Below are 12,905 nucleotides of genomic sequence, written 5' to 3' on the forward strand. Positions count from 1 at the left end.
AAGAACCTGCTCAACACTACATCAGAGAAATAGAGCCCAATATATGTTCTTGCATTCTTTCGCGGGTCATTTTCCCAAATTCAACCGCAAGGGGTATTCACTTTCATGCACGGGACACAGCAGCACAGCACACAAGCAGATTAACCTTCTCGGTGTCATACACCATCTCTGTAACCTCAGGTAAGTTACTTTTCTTTCCTAAACTACAGCTCCCTGAAAAACTGTCTTATTTACCTGGACCATCATCCCCTTTTCCCTCTTTGCTTCGTCTTTGTTATTTTCGTCGTCGTCTTCTTCTTCTTGATGACCATTTTTCTTCACTAACACCATCATCACCATCACCCTCATTTTTTTCGTTACTCTTCATCACCATTATCACATCAACATCACCAACACCACCATCACCACCATCACCACCACCGTCATCACCATCACTTCCAGCATCGTTATCTCTTTTAAGTGCGTGCAAAACACCACAGTGCCAGGGACCAGTAATTATAATGTCTCCCAAAGTTTAATCATCGCATTGCAATTAACGCATCATGTATTTTTAGCTGTCTGCCTTGAAAGGCCACATCTACATTTACATGAGAGTCTCTTTCTGGGCTTCCTGTTCTCCTCCATCACTCTGTCTCTCCTGGAGCCAGTGCCACCTAGCTTCATTTATGTACTTTTATTGAAACTCTACAGTGCTTAGTTTTAAATACAATGCAAATTAAAAATACGTTTAAGAATTCACACCACATCCAACCTTGGCTGCGCAAGGCTGAAGGGTGCACTTGCTCTGTTAGAGAAGCTTAGGAATTTTATACCTAAATGCTTCCACATTCTGCTTCCCACTGCCTCCGAGTAGGAACTGTCCCCAGCACAGTTCACTGTGATGTGCACCGTAGCTACAAGGTGACAATGAGTCTTGTGCTATGAGCATTTTCCTCTTAATACTGCCTTCGTGGCAAGGAGCTGACAGATGCGGCTCTGCCGTACAGAGATGGAAGCCAGGTTGCTTTACTGTGTATAGACCACCTCCCTTACTCCATGAAACCTGCTGGAAACCTGGAACTTGGGGCTGGTGACCAACCCCTTAAATAACTTTCGAGTCTCCACTGACTGTTTGTTTGAGAAAACTGGAAGTGCAGCTAATGAATGTGTGGTCCATAATGGCTCTGCACTGCTCCCTGTAAAATACACCATTATTCATCCAGTGTTCCCGCCTCGCCATAAACCTCCATCCTGAAAGTGTGTGAAGCTAACCAACCATCCCAATCAGGGGACAGCTGAACTTGGTGTCTTTGGTGCTTGTGCAGTCACAAGGAAAGAGCCAGCTAAAGGCCGTGGCTTTCCAGTGCCTTGACGTACTCAACACAAGGAGACTGACTTCCAGTCCTTTATCCCTTCACCTAAAAGCAAGCCACACCTCTATGCATGCCCAGAATGGTTAGAATGGTTCTACTTCTTCCATGTAAACACTTTACCTCCTCGAAGGCCTCCAACACCTTCTCTACTATGTTGTTTGGACCTACAATCCATGGACTTCCAAGCCACCAGCCCCTCTCCCCCACACTCCTCATTCCCATGCTGCGGTCTGACACTTGGGTCATTCTCTTGCTATTGCACCAATATCCAATGCTGAAATGTCTTTTGTGATACTCCCGGGCAAAATTTAATCATCAGTCAATTCAATGATCTTTCCTCCTGCTTCTACATTGGCTTGAAAATCACCCAGTTCCACACTCTGAGCCAACACTTGATTCCTGGTCTCCCTGTGAGCAGAGCTCAGACACAGTCCAATAAACTAACCCTCTGCCCACATCCCTTGTGCTTCCTGAAGGAATATCCAACCCCACTGACTTCAGACTCCTCAAATATCACTCGCTCAGCAATCTCTTACAACACTAAAGTTTATTATAGTGGCTAAATGCACTTGTGAATCTTCACCTGGTTAGAAGTTGATTGTCCTTTGAAGTTTTCTTTACCCCTGAATTCTGATACCCCCATTTCTCCTACCCTCTGTTCTCAGTCTCAGAGGTCCTTTGTTTTTCTTTTGGGAATTCTTCCTATTTTGCCCTTCCTTTCAATGTTCTACCTGGCCTTCCGTTTTCAGAATGCATCAGAAGGGAGCACATTATTTTCACGCTTTAGAGGAGGCTCCATTTATCAAGAAAAGGAGCGTTTAAAAAATTCAAGACAGAAAACTGATGTGTTGAATCCCAAAGGAAATACACAGCATTATGGCCCAGATTGCATTCCTTAGAGAACAAAAGAATGACGAAGAGAATATTGCCACTGCTTTCTTAGACTCTGCGATGCTAGTTTTTGAGAAGTAGAAACGTGGAAATTCATTTCTAAACTTTTACCTTGGCTTTCAATGCAGGAAAACCTTGAGTCACAAGTTACTCAACTGCTTTCAACACGCTTGCAAAGCAATCTTATCCACTCCCATGGTGGGACCATTATCCACGTATGGAAGAGAAAACTAAGTAGGACTTGCAATTTCAGCACCTTGGATAGGGCCTTGCTGTATCAGGCACCTCCTCCCCGACCCCCTGCCCCACAAGTGATTTCACCTTGAGGTAGGACTTATTGAGCCCTTGCCATGCTCCTGGTCTGCAGCCTTCTAGAAGCAGATGTCTTCCACATGAACCCAACCAGAGCACCTTCGCCCAGGCAAACATACATACTGACTGAGAAGTTATTCACTGCACACAGCATTTCTAACACAACAGTCCCAGAAAGAGTCCATTTTGAAATGGATACTCTATTAGACTCATGCCCAATAAGCCAAACCCTTGTTAGAATCATGTTGTATGTGTGAGGGGCTTTGAGCAACATCCAAGGCTCCTCATTTGCAGAGTCTTTTCTTGTGTTACTTGAGGTTCTTGTCACTCTCTTGATCTCTTGAGACCTTCCAATTCATTCGCCATTTCTCAAGATGGATTCCTTATGTGGTCATCAGTGTTGCAAGGCATGTGTTTAACTATATGTCAGGCATGGAAAAGAGGAATTCACCCTGTACCCTACCCTCAGCTGGTCTTGTATGAACCTGTGCATTATGTTCCCATTAGTTTGGTTGTGTGTTCTGTCCCTGCACCCACAGAAGGTGGTGCTGCTCAGTCCCACAGATGGAAAGGGACGGAGAAACTGAGGACCGCCGTATCACACACAGCCACTAGGGGTGCCACACCACAGATGCTGAGCGATCCAGAACACTTCTCAATGCCACCACGACAGGGGGTGCTTCTTCTACTAAAGAAAAAGCCTCACAGTTTTTGTTTGAAAGAAAAAAATCCCACATAAGCCACTGGATCCCAACCCTTGAAAGTAGCATTTTTTTTGTTTGTTTTTCTTTTTAATTGAAAGGTTTGATCTGACGCCAGACATTTATGTTAGTGTTCACCTCATTGTTCTTGACTTGCATTTCTCTTTGTAGGATAGAGAATTTGCTAGTTGACACCTGGGCAAGTGCTGATTTATGATTCCTTCCTGGGGCTCTATTAATAGCACAGGGCTCTAAATAAATGCTGACTGCATGCAAATTCCACCTGACAGACTGAAGGTGTTGCCTGGGATGGTACAAGTCACAGATAAGAAACCACTGGTGGGAACCACCTCCATGCTTCCACCTGCTTTCTCTGCCCCCTTCCCATTCATAGATCTCCAGTAAATACCACTTCATGTCCAGGGGAAGGAAAACAGCTACAATGGCATGCCCCCAAAATACTCAGTGCATGTTTGAAAACACCGTGATTTTGTCCATTTGTTCCTCCTCAAGGCTCTGCTGTTTCAGAATTACTTGGGACTGATGGGGCACCTGGGTGGCTCGGCTGAGTATCTCACGTTGGATCAGATAATGATCTCATGGTTCATGAGTTCGAGCCCCACATTGGGCTCTGCACTGGTGGCATGGAATCTGCTTGGGATTCGCTCTCTGTTTCTCTCTCTCTGCCTCTTCCCGATGTGCTCACTCTCTTAAAATAAACAAATAAACACCTAAAAACATTACTTGGGGGGTACCTAGGTGGCTCAGTCAGTTAAGCATTTGACTTCAGCTCAGGTCATGATCTCATGGTTCGTAGGTTTGAGCCTACATCGGGCTCTGTGCTGACTGACAGATGAGAGCTTGGAGCCTGCTTCAAATTCTGTGTCTCCTCTCTTTCTCTGTCTTGCTCTCTCTCAAAAATATACATTAAAAAGTTGAAATAAAAAAAGAATTACTTGGAATTAAAAATCTCACTTTGCAATCATGCCCTGACTGTCCACGGGATTTGGCTGTCAGTGTTTCCTGCTGAAGGGATATGGCGGGCTGTGTCCATTGGCCCCGTCTTCCCACCCTTCCTATCCCCAAACTATCAAGGGGTTTATCTGCATCTTCCTTCGCTGGGACAGTCATTCATAACTTTGTGCTCTGTGTTATTATGACATCTCCTGGAAGAATCTTAAGTCCCTCAGTGGCTCCTAAATTCCCTTATGTCAAGGGACTTATCATTATCACACTCCCTCGCTCAAAAAGAAAAAAGAACAGGCACCCAGTCCAGCATTCAATAAACATGCACGATGAAGGCATGAGCTATTTCCCTGTGATTTAGTGTGGACTGCTCCGTGCTACGAAGCAGCCTTTCTCATTACAGGGAAAGCAGGAGACGCCGGGCTGCAGACTTCACGCTCCAGCTGAACACCTGCGTTCGGGTTCCTGCTCATCCCATATTATTAATTCTGTAATTAATACACCTGAGGCATGGGGTGCTTGGGTGGCTCAGTCGGTGAAGCGTCCGACTTCAGCTCAGGTCATGATCTCACGGTTTGTGGGTTCGAGCCCCGCATCAGGCTCTGTGTTGACAGCTCAGAGCCTGGAACCTGCTTCGGATTCTGTGTCTGCCTCGCTCTCTGCCCCTCCCCCACTTGTGATCTATCTCTCTCTAAAAAAAAAAAAATACACCCGAGGCAGGTGTATTAGCCATTGGCACCCCTCACCGGCCTCACCTGCAGAACGCAGATGAAAACCATGCTCCCTGCCGCCCAGACGGGCCACAGCACCCAGGAGGGAATGCGCACGCCGGCCAGGGCTAGTTGGGGGGCACCTGCTGAGCTGCCAGTGACTGGCATTATTGAGGAACGCTGACCACCCTGCGGGTTACTTAGAGGTAATACGGTTCCAGGATGCCAGCACCCACATGGTGGCTCTGCAGGGCCCCTTCTGTGGCCCTCACACCAGGTCTGTGTGCTCACTGCCCTCGGTGATTAAGCAGTGCACGACAGTGCAATCACCCAGCTAAGAATAAAGCAATGGACACACGGATGTGGCGTGGAAGTGGCCTCGGAGCACAATTAAATAACAAAGGTGCTTTTGCCCTGAATATGCCTTTACGGGGACAGACGGGTCGCGGTGGAGAAAGCTATCCTCCATGGAATTATGCGGCCTCCACCAATTTTGAAAGAAATGCTCGGAATGACAAAGATGTGCCCTCTTCACTTACCCACTCCTATCTCAGGTGCCTTTTGTGCAGGACGCATCATTTTTAAGGAGACGTCCCCATTTTATTACACAATTATTGAGAATGTTGCAGTCCCTTGTTGTCGTAGGGAAAGGCTCTTCTTGGAAAGTGGGAACGCTCATCGAAACACTCAGAGGTACCGGATTTGTAAGACAGCAAACGCATCCCGAGAAACTAATGTCATGGCTCACGGCGAGGATTTCATGTTTCGGCAAAAGAAACAAGATCGTCTGCAAATGTGACGTCAGGTCCGAATGCAGATCTCAAAGACTGAAAAATACTCTCCGTTTCATTCAAGACAGAACCGGGTTCTAGACGGAACCATTCTACATGCAACACTCAACGTCAGACTTTGTGACGGGTCAGGGTACACATATGTGGGATTATAATTAAATAAAAGTACGTTTCACGATACCAGCACAAGCCTGCTGGCTTAGCCAGCAAATGTCTTAGAGTCCTACAAGCAACCTGTTATTTGAAACCTAATGCTCATCAACGAGATAAAACATTCTACCAATTCGCACTACCAAGAAGTGGAAAATATAAACGGATTTACATGCAACATTTAAAGAAGCAAACGAGAAAAGAGGCAGGCTTGTCCTGGCATATGGAAAAGGCCCACTGCAATGGATTTGTCTCACACGTCTTGTGACGGGGAATGTTTTGGTTTCGGGTATCCCGGTAATTATCATATGTCCTCCTTTCTGTTAGTTTGCAGAGTCACAGAGCTGCAGAGAAGACACACAGTGAGGACCTGCCTCGTCTGAATTCCTCATGGTAAGATGATAGCCATGAAACCTAGAGATTCAAGATGTGTCCCAAGTTCACAGAGACAGTATAAACACAGAGCTGGAAGCTAGAATAAGGGTCCAGTCCTCTGGTTTCTTAAGACAGTGCACCAAGATTTAACAAAACAAAACTGTTCTTGTAATCACCACAGTAGGCAACCATCATCACCTTCAATTCGCTGCTTAAAACAAATCAACCAAAAAAAACAAAAAAACTGCTCTGTGGCCATGTTACAGTATTTCCAAAAGATCTAGTTGAAAAAGTTAAAAACTACCAATTCAGTGCAAAAAAAGAAAAGGAGGAAGAATGAGAGAGGGCGCGAAAAAAGGAAAAGAAAACAAACACATGAAAATCCTAAGCGACCTGCTGACTGGTGACATTTGGACAATTTTGTCCGATTTTGTCTGTAAGGATTGCACAATGTCAACACAAAAGACAATGTCATCAGAAAAGACAGGATCTGAGTGACGCATTCAGGGCCCACTGGTTTTCCATTCCTTTGCTTCCCCTAGACACTAGAGAACAGACCAGAGATTGCTCAGCTGTACCAGAGAAAATGAAAGAAAGCAGGTTCATGACCATCTCCTGTAGACGTGGACAATATATTGTTTCAAGTAAGTCTTGCCAGCACCTCTAGAAAAAATGGTAGGTTTCTCAGGAATCGAGTAACTTAAGAAGAAGGAGAAGGGACAGAAACAACAAGGCAATGTTTGCATCCTCAGAGAGGCGGCGAGAGGAATATGGGCCCTAAAAAGGAAACCAGCAGACTATGCAGCCAAGAGGACAGGATCCCCAGGAGACCCTGTAGCTGCCACCCCAAGCCGCCAGCCAAGGCTGTAGGCGGCCGCGGTCCACTCCATCCCCAAATCCAGCACTCATCTAACAGCACTGCAGACGAGGTGTTGCTCACATTTGATTGTTCACAAGAATAGTCAAGAGAAAGGTTAAAACTTTGGTTCTTTTTCTCCATTAACCTCTACTCGCCAGCCCACACACCCAGTTCTTCCCTGGCGATGAGCCACATTCATGTACTTGGGGCCAAAGACACTTGTTACATCTCAGAATCAGTGTTTCATTACCTTCGTTTGATTAAAAAAATAAATAAATAAAGAAAGAAAAAAACATTTGCTGTATAAAGGCATCAGGGTGGAAACTCACAGCAAAGAAGGCAGACAGACACCTACCAACGCTCCAGTCCATTTCCTCCACGGCATCCCCGTAAGCTCCGTGTTTGCTTTTTCCGGCAAACTCCTTGGAAGAGAACAGGGCCGTGTGCACGTGAAGGTACGACAGGACCAGCAGGAATGGCTTCTTGGCATTCCTGCGAGAGGAGAAGGTTCAGAGCAACGTAAGAACATTTGCCACATGGTCGTAAGGATCAAACTAATACTCCATGACGCCATGTGAAAAGTCGGAAAGCACCACAGGATGATGTCTAATATTTTACACTTTTAAACATTTTTTTAAAATGTATTTATTAATTTTCGAGATAGAGAGCAGAGAAGGGGCAGAGAGAGAGGGAGAGAGAGAGAACCCCAAGCAGGCTCTGCATCACCAGCTCGGAGCCCAATGCAGGGCTTGATCCCACCCACCATGACATCATGACCTGAGCTGAGGTCAGACGCCTAACTGACTGAGCCACCCCGGCGCCCCTAATATTGTACGTTTTACTCAAAGAAGCAGAAGTCTCCACGGCGTGCCTGTGAAGAGACTGATGCTTACCCTGTGCAGATCAGCGGAAGGAAGTGCTGTGTCCTTGAGGCATACCCTGAGGACACAACTCTGGAAGGAATGTCGTGGGGTATGGCCTGCTTTGCTCTTGAATTCTATTCTTCCCTCTCTACACAGTTGATTAATACCAATTCAAGGGCCTTAAAAAGCACATTCTCTTTGGAACATGGACACACAGATAAGCCAGTGCCTAGTAAAGACCATCTCTTGATTTCCCAAGTTCTTACAAAGACACCTGTCTACCTGTCTAATGCCAATTCAACTCTGGATTCCGCCATATTGCTCACCTTCCACTATAGAACAGGTCTCCTGGAATGAACACTCCATTGTCAACACTAAAGTTTTGGAAATTATATGGAACATTCTAGGAACTGGGCCAAACTGATCAAGAGTCTCAAGTTACTGTGAAAGCAATTCTTTTCTTTTCTTTTTTTTTTTTTTTGTGTGTGTGTGTGTGTTTATTTTTGAGAAAAAGAGACACACAGAGGGAGGGAGGGAGAGAGAGAATGAACAGGGGAGGAGCAGAGAGAGAGGGAGACACAGAATCCAAAGCAGGCTCCAGGCTCTGAGCTGTCAGCCCAGAGCCCGACGTGGGGCTCGAACCCATGAACCCTGAGCCATGGACGGTGACTTCTGTTCCTGGGACACAGGAGGACCCTCCATGGAAGGAGAGAAGGCCATCTGTGCGTGTATGATAAGAGTGCACAGTGTTACACGAGTCTGTCTTCTATCATGTCTCTGCAAGGTGGTCTTTCACTGAGCGGACAGGACATCATGGACACCAGCCACGGTGCTGGGTGCCAAAGCACGGGGATCAGGTATTAGATGCACCAGCAACGCTGGGAAATGTCAAGTGGACCGGGGCTTGTGACAGCCTATGGCATGAAGATTTACCGTGCGGGACTACAGGGACACGGGACAGTGCATGGGACATGAGCTAGGCACACGCAAATCCATGGCTTCCGTGCACACACCCTGCAGTGTGACTCACAGCCTCCTCTCTGGGGTAGCAATTCTCGCTGAGCAACAGCCTCTGACAGAGAGGAGGTCAGAGTCATCGAGGACGCCTGGGTCTACGACCTGGAAGCCTCCGTGACACTCCATCAAGTTGCTGGGAGGGAGACTTGTCAATAACAGCTTAGGTCCTGTTTTATTAGCTTCCGCACTTCAGTACACAACGCTTCTGAAAATGTATTGCCACGGTCTTGCATGCCGTGTGAAAAGATAGAGAACTTTCCGCCACTACATGCTTTCGCTGTGTTTGTGAAAATACAGCAGGCAGCTCTGTGCCTTCCCAGTAGCCTGCAATCATTTCAATCTGAGAATGCAAAGACTGACGTCCTATAAATACAGGGTGAAAACATAGGCACGGAGACGGAGGAGGCATTTGGTTTTTTTTTTCTCAAGCTGTTGTTGTTTTCTTTTTGTTTGTTTTTGTTTTTTTCTGCCATGAAGGTCTGGAACAGCATATTCCTCATCCGAGGGCTTGACCATTCTTATTCAACCAAAGTCCCAGCATGAGCCAGTGTCGGGAGTAACTGGGAAGCACACAGGAATGTGTGTTGGTTCCTTCTGAGAGCCCTCGGATGCTGTGATTACAGCAGGCACGAGGCAGCGAACGGCCTCACCAGTCACCCAGCCAGAGGTCAGTGCCGCCGCTGTGTACGAGACACACATGTACACACCCAGCGATTCCTCTGTTGCCTCCACACACACCCCCACATCGACCGGATGAACATTTGGCTGACATGGTACTCGGGACTGAAACTATAAAGGTAGGCTTTCTCAGATCCTGCCGCCAGAAACCAATCTCAACTTGGCAGGGTCAATAACTTGCTCCTGGAGAGAGGCAGGTTCCAAAGGTTCATGCTACGTGACACTGCATGCAAATGCTTTCCACAAACATGTGTATGTCAGCACTCTCCCAGTGTATACTCACAGACAGGACACTAGATGATGGCAGGCACCTGTCCTGGGTATCTGCTACCCAGATGAGCTAAAAGCACAAGTGTGATTACACGGAGTGCCCAAATTATTCATTCAACAAATCGGAATAGTGTTTTAAAAGATTTTATTTTTAGGGGTGGCTGGGTGGCTCAGTTGGTGAAGCATCCGAGTTTGGCTCAGGTCATGATCTCACGGTTCATGGGTTTGAGCCCTGCATCAGGTTCTGTATCTCCCTCTCTCTCTGCCCCTCCCCTGCTCATTCTCTCTCTCTCTCTCTCTCTCTCTCTCTCTCTCTCAAAAATTAAACATTAAAAAAATTAAAGATTTTATTTTTAAATAATCTCTACATGCATTGTGGGGCTTGAACTCCCAACTCTGAGGTCAAGAGTCACATGCTCTACCAACTGAGCCAGCCAGGTAGCCCTAAATCATAATAATTTTAAAAATAAAAACTGACATGTATGGAAAGAAACCCAGAGAGATACCACTAACACACAGACTTTGCTGCATCTTGGGCTGGGGAAAGCGAGAACTTAGTGTGAAGGAGCAAAGACCAGCAACAATGTCAACATTCGACATTACCCATTTTTACACTGCTTCAATTTTTTTAGAGTAGCACGTGTCACTTTTGGAGCCACAGAACAATAGAGATGGCTCTGGAAAACAAAAACAAAGACGAGAAAACTAGGAAAGACACCTTCTTACCTCAAAAACGCAGGGAGACAAAATGGACACCCAGGTCTGAAAGCCAATCTATGTAACAGACCTAAAAAAAAAGCTGCCTGGTTTCAGTCTTCACCCACATCCTTCCAGCCTGCCCACACTGGCCTCATCTGCTGACCTTCACGCTGGGCTCTCTGTGCAAGAATTCTGCACACGCAGACTTGTCTGTGGCTCTCACGTTACATTAGGTGGGTCACCAACGGAGGCTACCAGACTCTGAACCCACTCATCACCAGCTGTGACTCTCCAAGCCCACTGTGACCGGAATGCATGTACCTGAGGTCACCCACACACCCTACCCTACAACAGGTACAGGAAAGATTCTTTGCTGCTTCTGGTTGTAAATTCCCTGGCGTCCATGCATTCATTCTCCTAACCCAAAGAAAGATTTTATTTTTAGGGGTGAGGTAACTGCAAGACACTGAGGTTATGCAGAAACAAAATAAAAAAATTGTTTCCCTGCATTTTAGGTAACAGGAAATAAAAACATCTGTAATTGTTGTAATAGGAAATGAGACCCCGAGGAAGGAGATGGTTTCTCCAAAGTGCCTTTGGAAAATCGATCGCATTTCTTTTCAGTTACTAGGAGAGTACCTAAAACGGTGGCAGAGAGAGCCTCCTTGGATGGGCCCTCCAAGGGGAGAGAAAGAGAAGAGGAGAGTATATTCACCCCATCACAGTAAATGTGCCTGCTAGGAATAACTGTTATGATCCTGAAGGACAATAGAAGACAGATCATCTATTGTGCAGGTTTGCCCCCAGCCTAGGGACGGGGAGAGAAGCCCATGAAGGACACAAAAAGAGGACCCCGGGAAGTGAGTAAAATGGGGTCTATTCTAAGGCACAGAGAGTACAGCAATTCATTCATTCAACAGTGGTTCTGAGTGCTAAAAAAAACAAGCTAACGTTAAAACACTGAGAAGTTTCCCATAAAAAAAAACTCCTCCTCAAATAGTTCCCTCTCACAAATAGGCATTTATCCTTTCTCTTTTTTAAGATAAATGTTTATTTGTTTTTGACAGACGGAGAGCAAGCAGGGAGGTGCAATGAGAGAAGGGGACAGACGATCTGAAGCACGCTCCATGCTGTCAGCACGGAGCCCGATGTGGGGCTTGAACTCTCAGAACCGTGAGATCATGAGCTGAGCCAAAATCGAGAGTTGGATAGCCAGTCAACTGAACCACCCAGTACCTCCTCTCTGGAACAAGGGACAAGTCAGCAGCACCAGCCTGCATTTCTGAGGGACAGCAGGCCACCACTGGGAAGGAGCTGAACCAAAGCCAGTTCCCTTGGGCCTCCAGACCCGGACCACCCATTGCTAATTTCCTCACCAGCCTGGACCCCCAGGGATCCGTGCTTCAATGCCTGACGTCCCAAAGGCCGCGCTTGCTGATTCCAGTTTAGGTCATAATCCCAGGGCATAAAAGAGATGTGTGTGTTTGATGAAAGGAGGAAGGTCTGAGAGTGCTTTATCCACACGCCCCCTTCAGTTAGGAATGCTGTGGATCTAGACACACTAGAGCAAAAAGCAAGGAGCTGCCTGTAAGTGTATTTGGCTTGTGGCTTGCTCAGCCTGGGATGGACACTCATACTAAGAGCCCAAACCCCTTGCATTCCTAAACCCACGTCCTGTTGGCTCATGCAAGGTAGAAACCAATCAAGGGGCATCTATCCTTACTGAGCAAGACCATTCTTTAATTACTTAACCTTTCTCCTGTTGAACACATATGTGTCCCTTTGTGTTGCCCTGAATCGTTAATCTGATGTACTTTTCTCCCCGTGGATTAAAATCGATATCACCCCCATTCCTTTCTGGCTTAAACTCTTATTTAAACTAATAAAGTCATCCCACAATCTCTTTCTTCAGAAGATGCTTTGTGCCAAATCGCAGCTATTCATCATGGCCACTTATACCACAGTCTGGCTGGAAATGTCAAAGGCTAGGTCAAAGGGACCCTGTAAATGCGTTTCAAGATTTTGACTGTGCCAAATATCAATGGCAGTGGAACAGGATAAAAGGTCAGGTCTTCCGATGATACATTTATCAGCTAGTTCCAGGTTTTACAGCATTATGATGACAACAATGTTTGCAGAAAGAAGTCTCTATTTCCTGTAAAACTACACACCATGGAAAATGGTAGAGGGAGCACTTCCCCGTGACCCTCCAGTAAGCACATACTCTCTGTGTGGCAAAGTTACCTCCTCTGCTTACTCATGCTTTTCCAA

General features: G+C 46.3%; 1 protein-coding gene across 1 annotated transcript in view; it reads right to left on the reverse strand.

Moving 5' to 3' along the window:
* The window catches only part of LOC145714023 (steryl-sulfatase-like), a 151,883-nt gene that overhangs the window by 54,077 nt on the left and 84,901 nt on the right, over window positions 1–12,905 (reverse strand). The window contains exon 7 of the mRNA XM_081793018.1: window positions 7,463–7,599. Coding sequence (XP_081649144.1) covers window positions 7,463–7,599 — 137 coding nt within the window. The remainder of the gene's footprint in view (window positions 1–7,462; window positions 7,600–12,905) is intronic.

Source organism: Panthera onca, chromosome X (genome assembly GCF_046562875.1).
Source record: "Panthera onca isolate mPanOnc1 chromosome X, mPanOnc1 haplotype 2, whole genome shotgun sequence".
NCBI classification, from domain to species: Eukaryota; Metazoa; Chordata; class Mammalia; order Carnivora; family Felidae; genus Panthera; species Panthera onca.